The sequence below is a fragment of the Phocoena phocoena genome, chromosome 4, assembly GCF_963924675.1.
Source record: "Phocoena phocoena chromosome 4, mPhoPho1.1, whole genome shotgun sequence".
Lineage (NCBI taxonomy): Eukaryota > Metazoa > Chordata > Mammalia > Artiodactyla > Phocoenidae > Phocoena > Phocoena phocoena.
The window spans coordinates 146,184,289-146,208,812 of NC_089222.1; the positions used below are offsets into that span (position 1 = coordinate 146,184,289).

Consider the following 24,524-nt stretch of genomic DNA (forward strand, 5'->3'; position numbering starts at 1 on the left):
TGTAAAATTTGATAGTGGCTGTTGATTTGAAATTTACATCCTTTATAATATTAATCCAACACCTAAGTTTCTTACGAGGTTTTACTTTTATAATGTTAATCCAACTCCTAAGTCTCTTATGAGGTTTTGACTTATTTGTTTGTTTGTTTAACCACGAATGGATGTTTTGGGGCTCCTTTAGAGCAATTACACACATACCTCATTTTAATGCACTTCACTGTATTGCATCTTGCAGATGTTTTGGTTTTTACAAATTGAAGGTTTGCGGCAACCCTGCATTGAGCAAGTTTATCAGCGCCATTTTTCCAACCACGTTTGCTCACTTTATGTCTGTCACATTTGGGTAATTCTTGCAATATTTCAGACTTTTTCATTATTATCTTGTCATGGTGATCTATGATCAGCAGTCTTTGATGTTACTACTGCAACTCACTAAAGCCTCAGATAATGGCTAGCATTTTTTCTAGCAATAAGGTATTTTTAATTGTTATGTACATTGTTTTTTAAGACGTAACACTATTGCACACAGTAGACTACAGTATAGTGTAAACATAACTTTTACATGCACTGGAAAACCAAAAAAATTCCTTCAACTTCCTTTATTGCAATGTTTGCTCTATTATGGTGGTCTGGAACCAAATCCACAATATCTCTGAGGTATGCCTATACATGATTTTCTTTTTTATATTAATGTGACTTACATTAATATGTTTCCTAATGTTGCATCATTGTATTTTTAACTAACTTCATCTTAGTACTGGTTTATTAGTCCTTAACATGCTACTATATTTTATTTTCTAATATCAGTTAGGATTTTTGCAACTGTATTCAAAAGTGATATTTATCTATAGAGTTCCTTTTAGGGATATCTTTTATCAAGTTTTGGTCTTAGGTTTTGCCAAGTTAACAAATGAATTGAAAAGTTTATCTTTTTATGTTCTGAAATAAGTTAAATAGAGTAGTGTTTGTCCTTGAAAATGCAAAAGAACTTACCCAAAAGCTGTTTGGGCCAGAGTCTTTGGAAACGTGTTTCCTTCCAGTGTTTCCATTCCTTCCAAGTCAGAGTCCAGCCAGTTCCTCACCTCCTCTCTAGAGGTGAGACCACTTTCCCAGAAAACGGTCTTTCACGTTTACTAGCTCAAAGCTGCACTTGGTATGCTCTTAAAAACAAACAACAATAAAAACTCTCCTCGTCTATTATTATTTTACTCCTTAAATTTGTATATTTCTATATTTGTGTTTACATCATTTTTATTCTTGCTTAGACTTGCTAAAATTTTTTCTATTTTATTGGCCTTTTTGAAGAACCAGCTCTTAGATGTATTTATTATTCTACTGTAGGTTTTTTTTCAACCAATTGTTTTTGGGTTTTTTTACCACTTTCTCTCTCTTGCTTTCCTGAGATTTATCTCTTTAAGTATTTTTTGTCCCTATTCTTTAACCACATGCCTAATTTGTTACACTAATTTCTTATTTTATAACATAAAGCATCTGAGGCTAGGTATTTTCCCCCGATGATAGCTTTGGCCTTCTCATATTTGTTTTTAAGTGTACATCGTCATTGTCACTAATTCCTATGTAGTTTTTGCGAGAGTTTTTCAATTTCAAGTGCTTTGTTTTGGGGGGTTTTTTCCTATGTCTTATTAGTGACAATTTTTGCATTGTAGCTCAAAGAATTTTATCTGTAAAATTTCCATTTTTTTAATAAATTAAAGCTTTCTTTGTGGCTTACTCTAGGATTGAATTCTGTAAAATTTTTAAAAGAGTGTGTGTTCCCTACCTGTAGGTTTTGAAAACATAGGTATATATGTAATATGTGGGTGTGTTTTATGCACATTATCCAAATCCTTTATGTTTAGAAAATACATAATCCCTGCTTGTTACTATCAAAGTTTTATAAAACATGACATTCAGATCCTCTGTTTTCTTTAATATGATCTGTCAATAACATAAAAAGATGAGTTAAAGTCTACTTGGTTGCAGTCTGTCAGTTTTTTCTTTGATTTTTCACCGATTGTGCTTTAAGTAATATTGTGTTATGAAATTAGGTACATAAAGATTTATAACTGGACTGCAGCAGCTTTTACCTTTTCCTGGGCCCCATCCCTCATCCTCTGTCTTCAATTCTAGTGTCTCAACAACACTGCCCCGTCTTTCTCTCCGTTTGCAACTATCCCTCCCCACTCCATTTTCTTTACACCATCTGTGACTTTCTACATAAAGTGTGATTCATAAACCTCATTGCGATGGGTTTCATTTTTTGACCCAATTTAGGAAAGTTTGTCTTTACAGGAGAATTTAAGCCATACACCTTTATTGTCACAACTGATCTATGTGAAATTTCTGGCTTTTAATTTTATGCTTCAGTTCTTTTCCCTTCATTTTCTATATTTTACTGTACATCTCAAGTTTCTTTGCTTTTCATTTATCTTTATTCGTTTCTCTATTGTTTGCAGAAATTCCTTGCAGAATATTTTTAGGAATGGTGTGTGGGTGGCATAGATGTGAACCCATTTACATCTGAGATGTTTATCCTTTTTTTATTTTTAATAGAAGTATAGTTGATTTATGATGTGTTAACTTCTGCTGTATGGCAGAGTGACTCAGTTATACACATATATACATTCTTTTTTATATTCTCTTCCATTATGGTTTATTCCAGGATATTGAATATAGTTCCCTGTGTTATACAGCAGGACCTTGTTGTTTATCCACTCTATACATAATAGTTTGCACCTACTAACCCCAAACTTCCAATCTATCCCTCCCCCATCCCCCATCCCCCTTGGCAACCATTAGTCTGTTCTCTATGTCTGCGAGTCTGTTTCTGTTTCGTAGATAAGTTCATTTGTGTCATATTTTAAGATTCGGTATGTAAGTGATATCATATGGTATTTGTCTTTCTCTGTCTGACTTAACTTCACTTAGTGTGATAATCTCTAGTTGCATCCATGTTGCTTCAAATGGCATTATTTTGTGGGTTTCTATGGCTAATATTCCACTGTATAAGTATACCACATCTTCTTTATCCATTCATCTGTCAGTGGACATTCAGGTTGCTTCCATGTCTTGGCTTTTGTGAATAATGCTGCTATGAACATAGGGGTGCACGGATCTTTTTGAATTAGAATTTTGTCTGGATATATGCCCAGGAGTGGGATTGCGGGACCATATGGTAGCTCTATTTTTAGTGTTCTGAGATGTTTATCCTTACACGTGAAAGATAAGTTGGCTGGGGAGACATCCTTGGGTCATTTTATTTTCCCGTCTAAATTCTGAATTATTGTCTCATCTTCTGTCTACAACGTTGTGGAGAAAAAGTTTTATGCCTCTATTAGTGGTCTATTGCTGTGTAATAAAGTACCCAAAACTTAGTGATTTAAAACAATAAACATTTACTATCTTGTAATTTATTCCGGCCAGGAATTCAGGAGAGGCTTCGCTGGGTGGTTCTCGCTCAGGGTCCCTCATGAGGTGCAGTCAGGATATCGGCCACAGCCTCGGTCATCTAAGTCTTGGCTGGGGTGGAGGGTCTGCCTCCACGATGGCTCACTCACCGCTGTCGGCTGTAGGCTTCATCACCTCCCCCATGAGCTTCTGCAAAGGCTGCTTGAGCATCTTCACGCTACAGCAGCTGGCTTCCCCCAGAGCGAGCAAGTGGAGAGGGGCCCAGGCAGAAGGCACCTGCCTCTTACGACCCAGTCGTGGAAGTCACACAGCATCACTTCCACGTTATTCTGTTGGTCATACTGGCCAGAGACCATTCAGGGGGTGAGAGGACTCTGTACGGGCAAGGGTAATTGGGGGCCACCTTGGAGGCTGCCTACCACAGGCCAAAGCGATTTTTCCCTTTGGGTGTTTTCTGTATTTTGTTGTTGCTATTGGGTTTTTCCCCTGGGTAGATAGTTTTAGAATTTTTCATTACATTTGAGAGTAAGATTTTCCACCAGTACACTTTATTATGTGGGCTTCTTTTAATTTATTATGTGTGTTTTTGTGTGTGGTGTATGATGTGTGTGTGTGATGTGTGTGTGTGGTGTGTGACGTGTGTGTGGTGTGCTGTGTGTGATGTCTGTGTGTGTGGTGATGTCTGTGTGTGACATGTGTGGTGTGCTGTGTGTGTGATGTCTGTGTGTGTGCTGTGTGATGTCTGTGTGTGGCATGTGATGTGTGTGTGGTGCACTGTGTGTGTGTGGTGTGGTGTATGTGATGTGTGTGTGATGTCTGCATGTGGTATGCTGTGTGTGTGTGATGTGTGTGGTGTTTGTGATGTGCGTGTGTGATGTCTGTGTGTGTGCTGTGTGTTTGATGTCTGTGTGTGGTGTGTGACGTGTGTGGTGTGTGGTGTTTGTGATGTGCATGATGGCTGTGTGTGTGTGTGATGTCTGTGTGTGACGTGTGTGCTGTGCTGTGATTGTGTGTGTGTGTGGTGTTTGTGATGTGTGTGAGATGCCTGTGTGTGTGCTGTGTGTGTGTGTGATGTCTGTGTGTGGCATGTGATGTGTGTGTGGTGTGCTGTGTGATGTCTGTGTGTGGCGTGTGACATGTGTGTGGTGTGGTGTGTGTGTGTGGTGTTTGTGATGTGTGAGTGTGATGCCTGTGTGTGCTGTGTGTGGCGTGTGACGTGTGTGTGGTGTGTTGTAATGTGTGATGTGTGTGTGATGTCTGTGTGTGTGTGTGGTGTGTGTGATGTGTGAGTGTGATGCCTGTGTGTGCTGTGTGTGGCGTGTGACGTGTGTGTGGTGTGTTGTAATGTGTGATGTGTGTGTGATGTCTGTGTGTGTGTGATGTGTGTGTGTGGCGTGTGACATGTGTGTGGTGTGTGTGTGTGTGTGTGTTGTTTGTGATGTGTGAGTGTGATGCCTGTGTGTGCTGTGTGTGGCGTGTGACGTGTGTGTGGTGTGTTGTAATGTGTGATGTGTGTGTGATGTCTGTGTGTGTGTGGCGTGTGACATGTGTGTGGTGTGTGTGTGTGTGTGGTGTTTGTGATGTGTGAGTGTGATGCCTGTGTGTGCTGTGTGGCGTGTGACGTGTGTGTGGTGTGTTGTAATGTGTGATGTGTGTGTGATGTCTGTGTGTGTGTGATGTGTGTGTGTGGCGTGTGACATGTGTGTGGTGTGTGTGTGTGTGTGTGGTGTTTGTGATGTGTGAGTGTGATGCCTGTGTGTGCTGTGTGTGGCGTGTGACGTGTGTGGTGTGTTGTAATGTGTGATGTGTGTGTGATGTGTGTGTGGCATGTGACGTGTGTGTGGTGTGCTGTGTGTGATGTCTGTGTGTGGCGTGTAACATGTGTGCGCTGTGTGTGTGTGTGTGTGTGGTGTGTGTGATGTGAGTGTGATGCCTGTGTGTGCTGTGTTGCGTGTGACGTGTGTGTGGTGTGTTGCAATGTGTGATGTGTGTGTGATGTCTGTGTGTGTGTGTGATGTGTGTGTGTGGCGTGTGACATGTGTGTGGTGTGTGTGTGTGTGTGTGTGGTGTTTGTGATGTGTGAGTGTGATGCCTGTGTGTGCTGTGTGTGGCGTGTGACGTGTGTGTGGTGTGTTGTAATGTGTGATGTGTGTGTGTGTGTGATGTCTGTGTGTGGCGTGTGGCATGTGTGTGGTGTGGTGTGTGTGTGTGTGGTGTTTGTGATGTGTGAGTGTGATGCCTGTGTGTGCTGTGTGTGGCATGTGACGTGTGTGTGGTGTGTTGTAATGTGTGATGTGTGTGTGATGTCTGTGTGTGTGTGTGATGTCTGTGTGTGTGTGGTGCCTGTGTGTGCTGTGTGTGGCATGTGACGTGTGTGTGGTGTGCTGTGTGTGATGTCTGTGTGTGGCGTGTGACATGTGTGTGGTGTGGTGTGTGTGTGTGTGTGTGGTGTTTGTGATGTGTGTGGCATGTGACATGTGTGTGTGATGTCTGTGTGTGTGACATGTGTGTGGTGTGGTGTGTGTGTGTGTGTGTGGTGTTTGTGATGTGTGAGTGTGATGCCTGTGTGTGCTGTGTGGCGTGTGACGTGTGTGTGGTGTGTTGTAATGTGTGATGTCTGTGTGTGTGTGATGTGTGTGTGTGGCGTGTGACATGTGTGGTGTGTGTGTGTGTGTGTGTGGTGTTTGTGATGTGTGAGTGTGATGCCTGTGTGTGCTGTGTGTGGCGTGTGACGTGTGTGTGGTGTGTTGTAATGTGTGATGTGTGTGTGATGTCTGTGTGTGTGTGATGTGGTGTGTGATGTCTGTGATGTGTGTGTGATGTCTGTGTGTGGCATGTGACGTGTGTGTGGTGTGCTGTGTGTGATGTGTGTGTGTGGCGTGTGACATGTGTGTGGTGTGGTGTGTGTGTGTGTGTGGTGTTTGTGATGTGTGAGTGTGATGCCTGTGTGTGCTGTGTGTGGCGTGTGACGTGTGTGTGGTGTGTTGTAATGTGTGTGTGATGTCTGTGTGTGTGTGTGATGTCTGTGATGTGTGTGTGATGTCTGTGTGTGTGTGTGATGTGTGTGTGTGGCGTGTGACGTGTGCACATGGAGAACAGTGCCAAGCTGGGCAAGCCTCCCCTCCGTTCTGTCCCCTCTCATCTGTAGCAGACAGGACATGGTGGGCCTTACGGTGCCCTCTCTGTGGGGCAGCGGGGTGAGGGGTAGTGGAGGACAAAGCCGGGCCCGCATCTCAGTGGTCAGCCCTGACTGGCCCCCTGACTAAGGTCCCACGGTGGCCGTCGCCGGTGGCTGATGGCTCTGGACCCTTGGCTCTGGCTGGTGCAGTCTGACTCCCTCTTGGCCTCTGGGTGCTTCTGAGCCCCTGGCCTGCCCCTCACCCCACCTTCTTAGTCCTCACCTCAATTGAGCGTTGCCCCCAGACCTCCCTAAACCAGACTCCTCTCGGCCAGGAGCTTCCTTCCTCTGGCCATTCCCTCAGTCTGGGCACATCCATCACCTCCTGCAGGAAGCCCTCCTGGATTTCCTGATACTCCCACGGGGCTTGCTTTAATCTCAGCAACTGTCGCCACCCTGTGGGGTCATGACCGTTACCTGTAGCCTCACAGCCTCTTGAGCTAACCATGACCCCATGCGGAGGGAGGCAGGACCACGTCCTGTGCACCCCTAACTACGCCAGGAATAACCCCTCTCACCTTAAACCCAAGTGCAAATTCACCTCCTCTCAAAAATGAGAGGTTTCCACAGTGTTGAGGGGCATCACCACGAAAACAGCACCAAAGCGCCCCTGACGCCTCTGCTTCCCTCCAGAGCTCTCCAGGTGCCTCCTCTCGCACCCAGCCATGCGGGGGCCCAGGCTGCCAGCAGAGCCCAAGTCCCCAGCAGGGCTGCATCTTCACCAGGTTCACCCTCCGTTCCAGGGGTGCCAAGTGAACCAGTTTGCAGGGTCCCCACTGGAACAGCAGGGTGACAAGCCCCTTCCTCGCCTTCCCGCGAAGGGTTCCCCTTCCCCTCACACTGTGTCCCCGCAGCCCAGCCAGCCCACCCCGCCGCACCTCGAGGTCCTCTCGCTGCATTTGTCCGGCAGAGGGTGTGCTCGGCTGCAGAGGCCACAGCATCAGGACCACCTCAGGCCCCGCAGAGACATGCCAGGGCGCGGTGACCTCTCTGCAGCCGTCCCACGTCCCTCAGCAAAGCAGGACCCGGAGGCCACTGCCTGCCAGCCCTCCAGGCCTGTCCTCATCAGCGCCCACGTTCCACGCCCCAGGCCGTCCCCTCCCCCCAGTCAGCATGGCGTCCAGCACCAAGGCGCACCCCGGCCCAGCCTGGGCCTCTCTCCCCTCCCCGGGTGCCCCTCCTCCCAGTCGCCCCCAGCGACCTCTGCCCTGCCCACCGCAGGACCCCCTCTGTCCTCACTGATGCCAGTCACTGGCTTTTCAGTTCCCAGGACGCACCTGTCTGCCCAGCGCACCCAGGGTCTGCAGGGCAGGGAGGAGTGGCGAGCGTCCCACCCGGAGCGGAGCCCAAAGCTTGCCGTCTCTGCTCCCAGTCAATGCTTGTGGCCCATCCAGGGCAGGGGGATAGGGGCCCCCTGAGCCCAGCTGCTGGCCGGCCGCGTGTGTGCCGCCCCCACCGTCTGGGGAGTAGGGCTCGGACCGTGCTGGGCGCGCGGGGCACCGTCTGCAGCGCCGCTCTCCCTTGCTGCAGGATGTCGGGGCGCACGGGCGCTGCCAAGATGCTCCCAGGCCCCTGCTCCGCCCTCCTGCTCTGGGGCCTCCTGGGGGCCGTCCACGCTCAGCAGCAGGAGGTCATCAGCCCCAGCACCTCCGAGAGGAACAGCTGCCCAGGTACCACCGGGGTGGGTGCGGCGAGGCCGGGCGAGGCCTGGGCGGGGCCTGGGCGGGGCCGGGGGGCGGGGGCGGGGCGGGCTGCGGGGAGGCGGAGCGGGCTGAGCCCGGCCCCAGCCCGCGCAAGGGACCCCGGCGCCGTGGTGACTCGTGTGCGTCCCCAGAGAAGGCCGACTGCCCGATCCACGTGTACTTCGTGCTGGACACGTCGGAGAGCATCACCATGCAGTCCCCCACCGACAGCCTGCTCTACCACATGCAGCAGTTCGTGCTGCAGTTCATCAGCCAGCTGCAGGACGAGCTCTACCTGGACCAGGTGGCCCTGAGCTGGCGCTACGGCGGCCTGCACTTCTCCGACCTGGTGGAGGTGTTCAGCCCGCCCGGCAGCGACCGGGCCTCCTTCACCAAGAGCCTGCAGGGCATCAGCTCCTTCCGCCGCGGCACCTTCACCGACTGCATGCTGGCCAACATGACCCAGGAGGTCCGGCGGCTCATGGGCAGTGTCGACTTCGCGGTGATCATCACCGACGGCCACGTCACGGGCAGCCCGTGCGGGGGCATCAAGCTGCAGGCGGAGCGGGCCCGCGAGGAGGGCATCCGGCTCTTCGCGGTGCCGCCCAACCTGAAGCTGAACGAGCAGGGCCTGCGGGACATCGCCAGCACGCCGCACGAGCTCTACCGGAACAACTACGCCACCATGCGGCCCGACTCCACCGAGATCGACGAGGACACCATCAACCGCATCATCAAGGTCATGGTGAGTCGCTGGGCCGGAGGCCACTTCCACCCGCCAGCAGCAGGGACGTAGCGTGGGGCCCAGAGCCTTGGGATCCGCTCACCCGCGTGGCAGGGGGCAGTCCACCGCTCCGGGCCTCAGTTTACCCCCTCTGAATGAGGTGGCTGAAGAGGGTGGGCCCCGGGCAGGGTCCTGTCTACTCCGGTGTTCTGCGTCCCTGCCCAGACTCGGAGCTGACCATGTCTCCAGCTCCCCGCTAACCAGGGTTTCTCTCTGGGTCTTTTCCACAGAAACATGAAGCCTACGGAGAGGTGAGAGCGTTTCCATCCCTGCCGGCCCTGCCGGGAGCTGCTTGGGGCCTCTGACCCAGCAGAGACGATCACCCGTGCCCCACTCCCTGGGGCTCCCGAGGTCTAGGACAATGAGGGAGGCCCGGCCAGGAGCAAGACCCCTCAGCTCCACGTGGGGCCTGAGACTCGAGTCTGGACAGAGGGATCCTGGCCAAAACCAGGCTGTTTAAACGCAGGAGGTCAGCGTTAGGGTCTACACAGCCAAAAGATGAGGGTCGAGGTTGAGGGTTGCCCTCTGGGCTGACGGGCTCCATCCACCTGAGGGAGGCCAGGAGGAGTAGGCAGGTGGGCAGCTGGGTGCCCAGCACGGGACCTGCAGCACAGGACCTGAAGCCTGAGCTTCCCCAGCACCAGCTCACAGCCCAGGATACTACAAGTGCACCCTTTCCTGGAGCAGCTGCTCAATACCACAGCGATGTAATATGCAAGCACAGGGGGGACTGGCCAGCAGCGATTTAATACTTTCTACTGTTGGTTATTGCTTAATGCAGCGTTGATTCCCAAAACTTGACTAGAGCACTGGTGTGGGCCCCTGAACCCGCCCCTGGTGGGCACAGGGGCTTCCTGGGTACCTCCCAAGTCTGTCCCATCATGCAGCCCCCAGCTCAGAGTGGCCCAGTGTCCAGTGGGCCACAGGCTGCGCCCCCTCCCTCCCTCCTGGGACTTGTGGTGCTAGCCTCACGCACTGCCCCTTGCTTCCTGTTTCAGTGCTACAAGGTGAGCTGTCTGGAGATCCCCGGGCCCCCCGGCCCCAAGGGCTACCGCGGACAGAAGGTAAGATGCCCAGACGACCCGAGGGGTCTGTTTCCCAGGAAAGCCCCCAACCTGTCTTGAATTCCAGATTTAGGGCCACTGCACCTCGGATGGACTCACCACTTCTCACCCTGGCAGAACTAAAATTCAGCTTTTATCAGCTGCCTTTTATATGGCATTTTGAGAAAAGTAGGAATACTTTTTAATTAAGATTTGCCCATAAAAGACTCCTGTAAAGTAAACAAACGTGCTCGAGTACATAAGGAAACACGCACTCCGTCACTCTCGGTAATATGGCGCTAATTCATACAGGGCGTTCAGTCCTGTCACTTGTTACATAAGTAGGTTTTAAGGGGTTAGGTTGGCCCTGCATTTTCGTAACAACAGAGGTGTAGCAAATGAAATCCTTCCACAATTACTGCCAGGGAATCAGAAACACCAGTGATTCATGTCAAACAGTGTAAAGGTAGGAGAGTGAAAGACACCTCTGAGGACATGAGACAGAGCGTTTGAAACACCGTTACAGGGAAAGTTATTACCAAGTGGCTTCTTTCTAAATTCGGGAGAGGGGTGTCTGCTCGTCTGCCAGGCTGCTGGCCAGATGCATCTGCTACCTCCCCACCTTGATTTATTCCTTTTTCTTTCATCTGCTTTCAGGGCGCCAAGGGCAACATGGGTGAGCCCGGAGAGCCTGGACAGAAGGGGCGACAGGTGAGTACCCTCCACACCCCGTCCCGGCGGCCCCCGCTCCCACGGCTGAGGTTACTACATCCACGGCCCTTTGCTCTTCCACAGGGAGATCCAGGCATCGAAGGCCCCATCGGATTCCCAGGACCCAAGGCAAGTTGCTGCGGACCCTGCCCGGGGGGCGGGACACATGGGGACAAGCCAAGGGCTCCCTGGCTCCAGGCGGGGCCGGCCGCTGGGGTCAGGATGTGTCTGGCGTGGCCCACCGCTCCCACCCCTGCCCCAAGGAAGGGAGGCGCTTCTGCATTTCCAGCGACGTCCCTGGTGGCGCCTCTGCACCGAGCCTGACGACCACCACCCTACCCCCCGTGCCCCCACCTCCCCGTCCCCGCTTCCTCCCCCAGGCCTGCTGGGTCCCAGCACACACACTGGTAACGCTACTTTTCTTTACTTCCGACCTCAGGGTGTTCCTGGTTTCAAAGGAGAGAAGGTGAGAGTGGACTCTGGACGGCCGGACCTCGCATGGCCCCAACCCTGGCAGCAGTGCCCGGCAGCGAGCCGGGGGTCCGTGCTGGGGCATGGGACCTGGTGTCGTGCTGGTAGTAGCCTTCTGGGGCCGCTCTGGCCTCGTGTTTTGTCCAAGGGTAGACTTGGGCCTAATGCAGTGGCATCTGTGATGTGTCAGCAGCGCTAACTGGCCTCGTTTCCTCTTGTGCAGGGCGAGTTTGGAGCCGAAGGGCGGAAGGTGAGCGGACAGGCGGGCGGGGGCAGGGCGCCTACCTCCCCACTGCTCAGAAGGAAGGAGCATCAGGGCTAACAGGGTCCCTCCTCCCTCTCCTCCAGGGCGCCCCCGGCCTGGCGGGCAAGAACGGGACGGATGGACAGAAGGTAGAGTGCGCTGGGGCTCCGTCCCTGGGCGGAGCAAGGGTGCCTGCGAAATGACAACCACGCCCTCAAGACTCTCAGGTCTTTCCAGGGGCCAGGCCTCTGGGCATCTCTGGCCACTGCGCACAACCTGTGGCTTGGGCGGCCCGTGGTTGCATCTACCCAGTGGACATGACACACGGGAACCTTGCAAGAGCAGAAGCAGACATTTGCTCCTGAAAAGCAGGGCCGACCTTGCAGGAATCTCCCTGCCTGGCCTGCAGACCCCACGTCTGGCCTGACTGGCGGTTCACACACGTGCACAGGTGCACACAAACAGCACACACACAAATGTCACAGGTGAGCACGCACCATGCACACTGCTGGAGGGGGCACCACAGGCACTCATGCTCCCGGCTGCAACCCCGGAGACTCTCGACTGCCACTCTGACAGCCACTGACGCACACGTCCACAGTGGGGTGCCCGGTGCACATAGACCCGGCACCACTGACCTCTGTCATCGGGGCTTGTGTCCTCCGAATCCTGGCCCTGACGCACTTTCTGCTCCCCTCTTCTCCTTCAGGGCAAGTTGGGGCGCATCGGACCTCCTGGCTGCAAGGGAGACGCCGGGGATCGGGTGAGCACGGCGTTGAGGCTTTGCGTCGAGCTCCTCCCTCCAGTCTCTGCCCCGCCTGTCCCGGAACCCCGCCAGGGTTCAGCCGGGGTTGGGGTCACAACATGACAAATGGCCTCAGGGGCTCCCGGTTCAGGTGGAGGGTGGCTGCTTCCAGAGTCCTGAAGGGCTCCCGGGCCAGCGGCTTGTCCAGTCTGCCCACCCAGGCCGGGGGTCCCGGCAGCCAGTCCAACGATGGGGTGCTGGTCACCCTCCCCCTGGTCAGCTGGCCCTGACCCCACAGGGAAAATGCAAGCACAGCTCCGGCCAGAGCCCCAGCACAACCCTCTCCCTTCTTGCAGGGCCCGGATGGTTACATGGGGGAAGCCGGCAGCCCTGGGGAGCCAGGAGATCAAGGCTCCAAGGTAGGCGGCCTGGCCAAGGTGGCGGGCCGGCCAGAGCAGAGGGGGTCGCCAGCCTCCCAGGGGCCTTCTCCCTGCCTGTAGCACCGGGCCGAGACGCCCAGCAGAGAGGCCCTGGCCCTGCAAACCAGGGAGGGGGCCGTGGGTGCCCACACGGGGACCTGCTCCACAGACACGGGAGGGGAAGCGCGTGCCCCCAGCCCCGCCGGGGTCCTGCCCCGCTGCTGGCATCTGAAGAGCATGAGGCTGATTTCTCCAAACCTTTCCAGGGAGACCCTGGCCGCCCGGGACGCAGAGGGCCCCCCGGGGATAACGGGGCAAAAGGAAGCAAGGCAAGTGTTCCCGGCGGGCTCCGGCCGCACTCCCGTGGTGCCCCATGGCGGGGGGTGGGCAGGCAGGCCAGCCCTGGGCCCTGAGCGCCCCCAGCTCGTCTGTCCCTGCTGCCAGGTGACGGCGCACCGCACCGCGAGGGAAACACGGCCCCACCGGAGACGGCGGGCATGCGTCCACACGGGCTGGGCCCTGCCCACAGCTGTCCGCCTGCCTGGGCAGGTCACGGCCCTAGCTGAGCTGTCTCTTCCCCGCAGGGCTACCAAGGCAACACCGGAGCCCCAGGAAGTCCCGGTCTGAAAGGAGCCAAGGGTGGGCCTGGGCCCCGAGGCCCCAAAGGCGAGCCCGTGAGTTCACCCGCGCACAGGCCCTGGGCGCCCCGGCCGGCCTGCTGCACCCTCCCGCAGGGCTGCCTCGGCGCACGCTGCTCTGGGCCTCTGTGAGCCCAGCGTCCTCCAGCCTCTCCAGCTGAGCCTCCTGGCCCCCGCACGGCAGCCGCCACGGAGGGCCGCTGAGGAGTGGCTTGCGGGGCCCAGGCACGCCCCTGCCGGACGCTCGGTGCCCATTAAGTGGCCCCGGGGCCCCACCCGCCCCGCTGGCAGGACCCCCCGAGGGCTCAACCTAGACCCAAGCACACATTCTGCAGGTCCACACGGCGACCCCACCCAGCCATCCCTGAGGGTCTCGCCATGGGGTGGGTGGAGCCCAGTCCCGGGGCTGACCCCCAGAGGGGACGCATCCCGATCCGGAGGGAACAGAGGGACTTCGCAAAGAGCTGGTCCAAGCTCGGTACCAGTCACGTCACCTGAACTCCCAGACTTACAAGCTCACCAGCCCCCGTCATTTCCTAAATCCTCGTCTGGGACCAAACCGACCCAGCAGAGGACAGGGTCTAGGCTGAGGCCCTCTGGAGGGGCCCCCAGACGCCACAGCCAGAGTCCTTGTGGGGAGAACAGAGTGTGGGGTTCCAGTGGGGCTCCCACCCTGGAACCCCACACTCTCATGTGCCTGTTCTCTGCAGGGGCGCAGGGGAGACCCTGGAACCAAGGGCAGCCCAGGCAGCGATGGCCCCAAGGGCGAGAAGGTGAGTGTCCGCACGGGGGAGTCTCAGGCGCTGTCTGCCGTGTCTGTGTCTACACCGGAGTCTCACCGTGGTGCCGGTGGAGCCCCTGTGACGAGGGATGACCAACCCCCCCTCCACGGTCCACCTAGGAGAACAAAGGCAACCCCCAGGGCCTGGCCGTCAGGGTGCACTCCCTGCAGGTTCTGGGAGAGCAGCAGTTATTCCCTGATCAGAGGCCTGGGCAAGGACGGTTCCACGCACGCCATGCACAGCTGTGCAGGCTGTGCACTGCTCCACCCTCCAGCATCCCCCCACCCCGCCGCACACATGTGCTCCTGTAGCTGGCGCAGGAGGCCTTTGTCTTTGTGGTGAACTCCAAGGGCAGCCATTTGCCTGTGAGATGTGGGGGAAGGTCTCAAAGGAGGGGCTCCCTCCTCTGGGACCGGTGACCCCTGCCCTGCTGCATGAGGCCGAGCGGGCAGGCCTGTTGTTCCAGCACCACCCTCTACCATCTGGGGCCTCATCCCCGGGGAGCTCATGATGTCCTCTCCTCACCTCCCCCAGGCTAACCTGGCCTCTCTTCCCACAGGGGGACCCTGGCCCTGAGGGGCCCCGGGGCCTGGCTGGAGAGGTTGGCAACAAAGGAGCCAAGGCAAGTGGGGCAGCGGGTGGGCAGCCACAAAGGCCACATACCCTCCTGGGGTGGCACCGCCAGGGCCCCCTGCCCCTCTCCTGCCCTCCACCCAGCAGACCCTGCCTGGGGCCACTGGGGTCAGGGCTAAGGACCTTTTGGAGGGCAGCAGGGCCCCCTGCCCTTGCCGAAGTCCACAGTGAGTGACAACAGCGTCTCTGAAGCACCCTCGTCTCTTTTCTGTCCAGGGAGACCGAGGTTTACCTGGACCCAGAGGTCCCCAAGGGACTGTTGGAGAGCCCGGGAAGCAGGTCAGTAGCAGGATGCCTGGGAGGGCCCATGGCTTTGCGTCCTCCTGTCCTCGGGCAGGCAGGATACTGTCCGCACAGTAAACCTGGGCAGCGGGACAGGGAGCCAAGGGCCCCCACACACCTCACTCCGCCATCCTGCCCTGAGGGGTCAGGCTTTACCAGGTGGGGGGGTGTGCCAGGGGGAGCCGGGACGTGGCACGTGGAGAGGAGAGACCCTCAGGATGGCCAGCCCTTCAGGGCAGCGATGCTGCCTGGGGGTCAGAGCTGGATGAGGTCAGCCTCGTCTGTGCCGACCCCCTGCTTCCTTTCTGCCCTCAGGGATCTCGGGGAGACCCTGGGGATGCTGGCCCCCGCGGAGACTCGGGACAGCCTGGCCCCAAGGTATGCCCCCTAACCACCCGGCAGGCAGGTTGGGCCAGGGCTCCTGAGTAAGGCTGCCGGGAGCATGCCTTGGTGAGGGAGGACATCAGGGGCCTGGGCAGCAACCTCCCATCCCAGCCCGTGTTCTCACCCTCAGGGGTGGCATGTCCTCCCAAGGCGGGCCCTGCCCACCCACCCCCAGTCCAGGCCGACTGACTCAGTCTCCACCTTTTCCACTGGCCCTGCCCTGACTGGCCTTCCGTGTCCCCTAGGGAGACCCCGGCAGGCCTGGCTTCAGCTACCCGGGACTCCGAGGAGCACCTGTAAGTCCTGGGGGCGGGCAGGGACTGGGGAAGGGGGTGGGCACTGTCGGGAGGGCCTTCCATTGACTGGAAGGTTCCTGCTACTTCCTGCCAGGGCCCCCCGCCGGGCCCAGGGTGAGGCTGGGGTTGGGGGCAGGGGGTGACCATCAAGAGCAGAGCCAGGTCCCCCGGGAATCAAGCGTTCTCCCATAGCCTCTGTGGCTCTGTACAGATTTCGATGCCCAAGCCCACCCGTCAGGGAAGGCAGGGGGCTGCACGGCCATCACCCCTCAGCCCAGTGCTGAGTGACCCCTGTGTTTGCTTCCCAGGGAGAGAAAGGCGAGCCTGGCCCCCGCGGCCCCGAGGTACGTACCGCGGGGTGGTCTGTGCAGCGGGCCTCCGTGCTGAGCTCTGCTGGTGGGAGCGGGCCGCGCCCTGAAATGCCGCCGTGTGGGGCTGCATCTGACGGCCCCGCACTGCTGAGTACAGGTTCCTCCTGAAAAGGCGTGTCCCTCTTGGGCAGATCCCTGGAGGGCTGGGGGACGGCAGGGGAGCAGGGCCAGCTGCCGAGCTCTCTGCGTTGTTAACACGGGTGTCCTGTGTCACAGGGGGGCAGAGGTGACTTTGGGTCCAAAGGAGAACCCGGGAGGAAAGGCCAGAAGGGCGAGCCTGTGAGTACCTCTGCGCCCTGTCGACGGTTGCCCGGGGCAGGGCCGCGTGGGGGGACCACCCAAGGTACTGCCAGAGCCCACCTGCCCTTTTCCTTCTCAGGCAGATCCTGGTCCCCCTGGTGAGCCAGGCCCGCGGGGGCAGAGAGGAGCGCCAGGACCCGAGGTAGGTCAGTCGCCCATCCCTTTGGCCCTCGGGCCACAGTCCCTGGGCCTTCCAGGCCAAGGGGCACCCCGAACCATGCAGGGGTCCTGGAGTGGCCTCGTGAGAACAAGTCCAGCCCTCCCAGCCTCGGCCATGACAGGTGTCACCTCTCACTGATATCCTTCCCCCTTCCAGGGAGAGCCTGGCCCCCCAGGAGACCCCGGCCTCACGGTAGGTTTCAGTCGGGGTGGGACTCAGGGTCCTTCTCCCTCCTAAAAATCTGAAGGGCAGGTCAGCAGGGGTGAGGTCAGAGCAGGGGGTGGGCAGGGGCTTCCTGCAGAAGCGCTTCCAGCCCCTCCCCAGGGTTTGCGCTCTGGGCTGGGGGCTGACCCCGCTGTGTCACAGGAGTGCGACGTCATGACCTACGTGAGGGAGACGTGCGGGTGCTGTGGTGAGTTGCGGCCCCCACGCGGCTGGACTGGGACACTTGTGTCCTTGGGGGCTCTTGTCCCGGGGTCAGGGTCATCCGTCCGAGTCCTCCCCTCCCGCTCACGTTCAGTGTTTCCCACGGTGCACCTGGCTGCACGCCCCTGGGGTCTCAGGCTGTCTCCCTGGGCCGGGGTTCAGCGTTGTCACCCGCCCGCCCCTCCCCGCCTGCTTGCCACGCCCTCCGCTCGCCACGCCCCCCGCTCGCCACGCCCCCCGCCCACCCCGCCCTCCTCTAGCCACGCCCCTGCACGCTCGCCACGCCCTCCTCTGGTCACGCCCCCTGCTCACCCCGCCCCGCACGCTCACCCCGCCCCCCCGCAGACTGTGAGAAGCGCTGTGGCGCTCTGGACGTGGTGTTCGTCATCGACAGCTCCGAGAGCATTGGCTACACCAACTTCACCCTGGAGAAGAACTTCGTCATCAACGTGGTCAACAGGCTGGGGGCCATCGCCAAGGACCCCAAGTCGGAGACAGGTCAGCGGCACCGCAATTGGGGGTGTGGTCCGGCGGGGCAGGGGGCACCAGGCCGCATTCTCGAGCAGAGGGGCCGCAGGACGCCTGAGGTCCGGGTAGAAATCCACGGGAGGGGTCTCAGAGGGGTCCAAGCTCTGCCGAGGGCCGCCGTCACGCCCGCGCCCACCCGCAGGGACCCGCGTGGGCGTCGTGCAGTACAGCCACGACGGCACCTTCGAGGCCATCCAGCTGGACGACGAGCGCATCAACTCACTGTCCAGCTTCAAGGAGGCCGTCAAGAACCTTGAGTGGATCGCGGGCGGCACCTGGACGCCCTCAGCCCTCAAGTTCGCCTACGACCAGCTCATCAAGGAGAGCCGGCGCCAGAAGACCCGCGTGTTCGCGGTGGTCATCACGGACGGCCGCCACGACCCCCGCGACGACGACCTCAACCTGCGGGCGCTGTGCAACCGCGACGTGACGGTGACGGCCATCGGCATCGGGGACATGTTCCACGAGAAGCACGAGAGCGAGAACCTGTACTCCATCGCCTGCGACAAGCCGCAGCAGGTACGCAACATGACGCTTTTCTCCGACCTGGTGGCCGAGAAGTTCATCGACGACATGGAGGACGTGCTGTGCCCGGGTGAGTCCGGAGGAGAGGAGGGGAGGGGCGTGTGGCCGGGGAGGGGCCAGGTCTCCGCAGGCCTCGAGGGAGCCACCGGGACCCCCGCCTCTTTTCCTCTCTCCTAGACCCCCAGATCGTGTGCCCGGAACTTCCCTGCCAAACAGGTAACGCGGGCGCTGCTGGCCCCCCAGGAAAGCCGGCAGCCAGGGCCAGGGGGAGGGTTGTGCAGGGACCCTAGGAATTGCCGCTGCAGCCACCCCAGCGAGAAGCCTCGGATTCCAGACTCGCGGTGGCCTGGCCTCCGGGACCCTGGCACTTCTGAGGAGGGGGCTCAGGGTGCAGTTGACGTCTGGAGTCGCTCGGCCACCCCACCCACCTGGCGCATGTGGGGAGGGGGTGCGCTAAGCTCTCGGGCCGCTGGTCTCGAACACAGATTCACGACCTCTTGGGCTGAGGTGCCCAGAGGCACAGACACCCCAGGGCTGCCCGGCTCCTGCAGGCGGAAGCCCTGGATCCAGTAAGTGAAATGGCTGGTCTTAAACCCTCAGGGAGGCGAACACATCCACAGCCACCGGGGCAGCTGCAGAGCGGGCCTCTGCCCTGACGCCCTGAGCTGCTGCCTGGCAGCTGGGGTTTGCTCTTCTCTCCAGAGCACATATGTTTAGGGGGCCGTGCCTCGAGCCCTATGTGGTTGCACTACAGTGGGAGGCTGGGGGCTGGGGACCCACGGAGGCTGCCCCCAAGGGGTCCCTCGGGGCGGGGAAGGGGCAGGATGCATCGACCAGCTCCTCTGGGCATCCTGCTGCTGCCTTGGAGGGGCCCCCGGGGCCGGCTCTGGGTGGTGGGTCCTCCGCAGCATGCGGGGGGGCAGGGTGAGTCGGGCTGGACTGTTGGCAGGGCCAACACCGATGGGAACCTTGGGGCCTGCGTCCACATCCATGTCTGCCACGAGGTCAGTGTTCCGGCAGGCTCCTCCCAGGCGTCAGGGGGCCCCGGGCAGGTTCAAAGGCACCAAGGCCGCCTGAGGTAAGGGACCGTGTTGAGTTGGGGACGGGGGTCCACACACTTATTCTGACAGAGAACTTCCAAGGAAGTACTCGCCGAGATTGTACCAATGACTATGCCATGGCCGTTGGCAAGCTGTGGGGTCATCCCAGAGACGGCCTGGGCTTGGGGTCCCCAGAGTCAGCTGAAGACGGTTGTGTGTGGCACCCAGAGCCACCCCAAATCCCAGAGGCTGGCCCAATAGCGCCAACCCCAGTCTCCCCCGGGGGCTAAAGGGGATTGGGTCCACGCAGAGACCCAACTAACCCCTGGTCTGTGCCCCTGCCCTCAGGGTGCCTGACTCCTCCCAGGGTGCGGGTGCCGTGGTCAGCTTGGCCCCTCGAGGGCAGAAACCTGACCCAGCCCCTGGTTCCAGGGCCCAGCGGTGATTTTGCTGGGGAAGCTGTGAATTTCTCGCCATGGGGGAGTCTGCTGAGGGTCTCTGTAGATGTTCCTTATCAAGCTGAGGGTGGCCCCCCATTCCTAGGTACTGAGAGTCTATCGTGAATGAGTGTGGGATTTTGTCAGATGCTTTTTCTGCACCTGTTGATATGATCAGCTGGTTTTTCCTCTTTAGCTTTGCTGATGTGATGGGTTATGCTCATTGAGCTTTGAGCGCTGAACCAGCTTTCCAAGACCTGGGATAGACCCCACTTGGTCATGATGTATAATACATATATATCGTTAGAGTTGATTGCTAATATTTTATTGAGGATTTTTGCATCTGTGTTTGTGAGAGATCTTGGGCTGTCGTGCCCTTTCTTGTGATGTCTTTGGTTTTGATGCTAGGGTAATGCTGGTGATCTCGCTTCCCCTGAGCCTCCAGGACCTGACAGTGAAAGAGAACAGCCCCCTTAGGGACCCCTCCCCTGTTCTCCTAAGTCCCCCCTCTGCTAAACTCACAATCTCATTCTCCTTTAAAGCGATTTGAAATTTCCAAGTAAATTAGACATTGTGACCAGAAGGGAAGAAAGTAGCTGTAACTACAGAATATGCATTTACAAATGGCCTCCTTGACACGAGTGGACTCTGGCGCGCTCGCTGAGGGCTGAGCAGATGGGGCGCTGGGTGGACGCTGCCTGCTCTGGCACAGCCCTGACCTACTGGGCCAAGTGGCCCCTTCCACCCAGAGGCTCAGCCACATCTGGGCTTGGACCAAGGCAGGGGGCAGCTCAACTGGGGCAGAACCACGAGGCTGTCAAAGAGCAACAAAGGCGGACGCCGGGCAAAGGCGGCCAAGGCAGGTCTTCTTCCGCGACAGCTGCTGCGGGAGGGGGAGAGCCAGGGAGACCTGAGCCCTGCCCCTCACGCCAAGGCAGGAGGCTCCGGAAGGCTGGGCGCCCCAAAGGAAGGGCGCAGGGCAGGGCTGGGGCCGTGAGGCCGGGCCACCCGGGCGAGCTAACTGGACGTGTCCGAGGCACCCTGTGGACAGGAGGCCGTGTTGCGCCTGGAGCGAGGGGCCCGGAGGGTAGGCCCTGACCTCCCCCGGGACGGGATGGGACGGGAAGGGGAGAGCGTGGGGCGCCCTGAGCGTTTGCTCCCTGGTCCTCAGGGCAATGGCGCAGGGCGGGGAGGTTTACGTCTGAAGGTGAAGGGCGGAGGATTTGTAATCACAAGCCGGCTAGAGAAACCTCCCTGAGAGGGGCTCAAGGGGCCCAGCTGCCTATCGCAGACCGGGCTGGAACAGGCAGGAAGTTGTCCCGGCAGTGCTGAGCATTTTAAGGGGGCTGGGGTCGTCCCAGGGCAGGGCCGCCAGAACCCGGTTAGCCTCAGCAGCCATCTGTGCCAGGAGTCTCGCAGTTCTCGAGCTTCTGCTCCCCGTCTCCTCCGGGCTCCCCAAAGCCCCATTTGCTTCGCCTTGGCACCCCGTGGTCAGCACGGGGCAGCTGCAGCCTCCCCGGCTCCTCGTCTGACCCCCTCGCTGACCTCTTGGTCCCTCCTCGTCTCCGAGGAGAGAGGCGGCTGGAGCCCCGATCACGCCGACCAAGTCCCTGAAAAACTTCTCTGGAATCCCCCGCAGATGGACCGCGGCCTGGCGGCGAGCCCCCGGTCACCTTCCTCCGCACGGAAGAGGGCCCGGACGCCTCCTTCCCCAGGACCATCCCCCTGATCCAAAAGTTGCTAAACGCCACGGAGCTCACACAGGACCCAGCCGCCTACTCCAGGCTGGTGGCTGTGCTGGTCTACACCGCGGAGCGGGCCAAGTTCGCCACAGGAGGCGAACGGCAGGACTGGATGGACCTGTTCATTGACGCCTTTAAGCTGGTGCACAGGGACATCGTGGGGGACCCCGAGACCGTGCTGGCGCTCTGCTGAGCCCACAGGGTGCGGCCCCCCAGCTGCAGGAGCTCCCAGGGCTGCCTACCTTACACTGCGGGGCTGAAGACAGCAGGAAGCTGTTCTCTTGGTCTGGAGGCCGGAAGTCCAAAAGCAAGGTGTCCCAGGGCCGCGCGCCCTCTGGGCCTCTAAGGGAGGCCCTTCCTGCCTCTCCAGCTCCCGTCTCTGCTCTGTGGACACATGGCCTCTCCCCTTCCCCCCCGCCCCGCCCTGCCCCGGCCTCCCTCCTACAGGGACACTTGTGGTGGCATTTAGGGCTGGATAATCCAGGAGAGTCTCCCCATTTCAAGGGAATTATTCATTGAATTCCGTCTGCAAAGCCCTTTTGCCATATAAGGTCATAGTCACAGGCTCCAGGATTAGGACGTAGGCATCTCTTGGGGGCCATTATTTAGCCAAAAAGAAAGAGGGAAGACCAGAGCCTCATAAACGGCCCCAACTCCCGGATTCACCTCTGGCCTCTGTGCCCAGGTCACGCCTTGTGCGCTTCTCTCGCCCCCCTGGTTGATGCATTGAGAACTGCCCCCAAACAAGCAGTCCGTGCGTTTCTGACTCTGACCGCAGGGACTGAGAGGCCCAGGGGCACACAGGGGATTCGCTGGGCAGTTTCAGCTCCAGCTCTGTGGGTTTAAAGCCGAAGCTGCTCTTCATCTGCACTGCCGTATAAATAAGCTCCTTAAAAAAAAATCTGCCAGAAACACTCGCTCCTCCGCGGGTAGCCCAGTACTGCAGGTGACACCCCCAAGAGTGTCCTTCAGGTGCTGTGTGCGCATCTCGTACATTCTATAAAAGCTGAAAAACGAGTGTGAATGTGTGCTGTGGTCAGCGACCTGCTGGGGCGAACTGCTTGCTCGCCTGGACCTCGGGGATTGCCCACACAGGGGGGCACCTGGTGCCTGTGGGGCCCAAGCGGGATCCTGAGCCCCTCGTGGTTGCTGCCACAAGTCAGGACCTCCTTCCGATGGATCCCTGTGCTCCCGGCCCTGGGTCAGCACGCCTGGGCTGTGAGCGGAGTCCTCTCCTGCCCAGGTCAGGAGGGTGCCCGTGGGGCTGAGAGCTGGACTCAAGAGGGAGGACCAGCCCCGCCGCTGCCGAGCCCCGTCGGCCGTTAGAGCTGAGATCTCAGCAGGGCCTTGGGCGAGGGGCTTGGCTGCGCCTTCCTGGATGGAGACCCAGCCTGTGGTCCCGTGTGTGGAGCAGGTTTTCAGGCTGTGCAGAGGCGCCCACGTCCCTCAGAGGCCCAGCCTCAGCCCTGGTGGCAGCCTTGCCCTCACACTGTCCAGCATGTCCTGGGCTGGTAACTGCCCGGAAGAGGCAAGGGTCTCAGGTAAACAGGGAGTCACCCGGGCTGCCACAGGGGTCTGGCCACACCTGTGCCCACTGCCCACCAAAGCCTGAGCCAGTCGAGGGGACACAGGCCCCTTCTCTCCCTGATGCTCCCAGGGCTGGGAGAAATATGGCCCAGCCTCCAGAGGTGGGTCCTTGCATCTGGGGATCTCCATGAGGTCTTTGTACACGATCACAGGTGTGATGACACCTCTCTCCCCCACCCCTACTCCCCATGCCCTGTGGTCCTTTGGGCGCACCCAGTTCTTGGGCCAAAAGAAGGGGCTTTACTGATCCCTGCCTGCCTGCCCGTGAGGCCTGAAGGAGGTCGCTGGACAGGGATGGTGCTGGGAGAGTGGAAAGGGACCCCTCAGCCTCAGGTTTGGGGACATTTCCTGGTGGGAGCACAACCAGGAGAGACGGTGTCGGTCCCAGGGAGACAGGGTGGGAGCCTGGACCCACGTCCTGGGTGCTGTGGAGGGCTCCCGACCGCCGGTGACCTTGGGTGAAGCTCCAGCGGTCTGAGTGGCTCCTGTGGGTGCGGTATGCGCCGAGAGGCGGGCGCAGGGCGTGGCCGGGGCGGGCGTGGCCCGGGGGGCGCGGCTGGGGCGGGGCAGCGGGGCCTCACCCAGGTCGCCCGCGCACCACCCCGTCTCGCCCCCAGAGCTGTACGTGGCCCAGTGCACCCAGCGGCCCGTGGACATCGTCTTCCTGTTGGACGGCTCCGAGCGGCTGGGCGAGCAGAACTTCCACAAGGCGCGGCGCTTCGTGGAGGAGGTGTCCCGGCGGCTGACCCTGGCGCGCAGGGACGACGACCCGCTCAACGCGCGCGTGGCGCTGCTGCAGTTCGGAGGCCCGCGCGAGCAGCAGGTGGCCTTCCCGCTGACCTCCAACCTGACCGTCATCCAGGAGGCGCTGGCGAGCGCGCGCTACCTCAACTCCTTCTCGCACGTGGGCGCGGGCATCGTGCATGCCATCAACCAGGTGGTGCGCAGCGCGCGGGCCGGAGCGCGCCGCCACGCCGAGCTGGACTTCGTGTTCCTCACGGACGGCGTCACGGGCAACGACAGCCTGGAGGAGGCGGTGCACTCCATGCGCAAGCAGAACGTGGTGCCCACCGTGGTGGCCGTGGGCAGCGACGTGGACGCGGACGTGCTCTCCAAGATCAGCCTGGGTGACCCGGCCGCCATCTTCCGCGAGAAGGACTACGACAGCCTGGCCCAGCCTGGCTTCTTCGACAGGTTCATCCGCTGGATCTGCTAGCGCCCCCTGCCCGCCCCCACCAGCAGCCCCGCGACCCCCGCCCCGCGGGTGCTATCCTCCTGTCCGTGGTGCTACTCAGACCCCACCTGAGAGGTCCGGCGCACTGAGGGCTCAGTCTCTCCACGTGTGGGTGTAAAGTCAGGAGCGAGGACCCCCGCCCACCCCAGCTCCTACCGGGGACCCCGCAGCCCTGGACACCCTGAGCGCACTGCCCCTCCTCACCCTCCACCCTTGTCCTGCCCTCTGTGCCTTCCCGGGACCCCAGAGGCTTCACAGGGAGCACATCTGGGGCTGGCCTCCCTCAGCCCAGCCTCATTCCGACTTGTCCTCCCCCGAGTGCCCTCCAGAGGCTCTCTGCCAGCCCTCGGGCCCGCTCCCAGGTCTCTGGGCGTCACCTCCCCCATCAGACTGAGCTGTGACAGCAGGCCCTGCACCTCCCTGTGTGCACACACCCCAGTCCAATAAAGGCTTTGAACCCCACTTGCTCCCCAG

General features: G+C 58.8%; 1 protein-coding gene across 2 annotated transcripts; it reads left to right on the forward strand.

Annotated features, from left to right (window-relative positions):
* Positions 1–8,119: 8,119 nt before the first annotated feature.
* COL6A2 (collagen type VI alpha 2 chain) lies at positions 8,120–24,032 on the forward strand. Of its 2 annotated transcripts, none has more exons than XM_065877036.1 (27): positions 8,120–8,256; positions 8,421–9,013; positions 9,283–9,303; positions 10,051–10,116; positions 10,753–10,806; positions 10,891–10,935; positions 11,246–11,272; positions 11,501–11,527; positions 11,626–11,670; positions 12,231–12,284; positions 12,623–12,685; positions 12,952–13,014; positions 13,270–13,359; positions 14,034–14,096; positions 14,665–14,727; positions 14,955–15,017; positions 15,336–15,398; positions 15,650–15,700; positions 16,009–16,044; positions 16,288–16,350; positions 16,451–16,513; positions 16,688–16,723; positions 16,898–16,943; positions 17,303–17,455; positions 17,628–18,080; positions 18,188–18,226; positions 21,127–22,242. In XM_065877036.1, exons 1-27 carry the CDS (start codon positions 8,145–8,147, stop codon positions 21,420–21,422), a joined length of 2,748 nt encoding a protein of 915 aa, XP_065733108.1. In that variant the 5' UTR covers positions 8,120–8,144; the 3' UTR covers positions 21,423–22,242. The 2 variants fall into 2 exon arrangements, with proteins under 2 accessions (XP_065733108.1, XP_065733107.1); XM_065877035.1 differs by lacking the exon at positions 21,127–22,242 and adding an exon at positions 23,434–24,032 and having other exon boundaries at positions 8,145–8,256.
* The last annotated feature ends 492 nt before the right edge of the window (positions 24,033–24,524 follow it).

Coding starts and splice junctions, on each gene's coding strand:
- COL6A2 (XM_065877035.1), top strand. CDS start 8,145: ATGCTCCCAGGCCCCTGCTCCGCCCTCCTGCTCTGGGGCCTCCTGGGG. Junction 15,018..15,335: donor TTGGAGAGCCCGGGAAGCAG/GTCAGTAGCAGG, acceptor TTCTGCCCTCAG/GGATCTCGGGGAGACCCTGG. Junction 16,944..17,302: donor GGAGACGTGCGGGTGCTGTG/GTGAGTTGCGGC, acceptor GCCCCCCCGCAG/ACTGTGAGAAGCGCTGTGGC.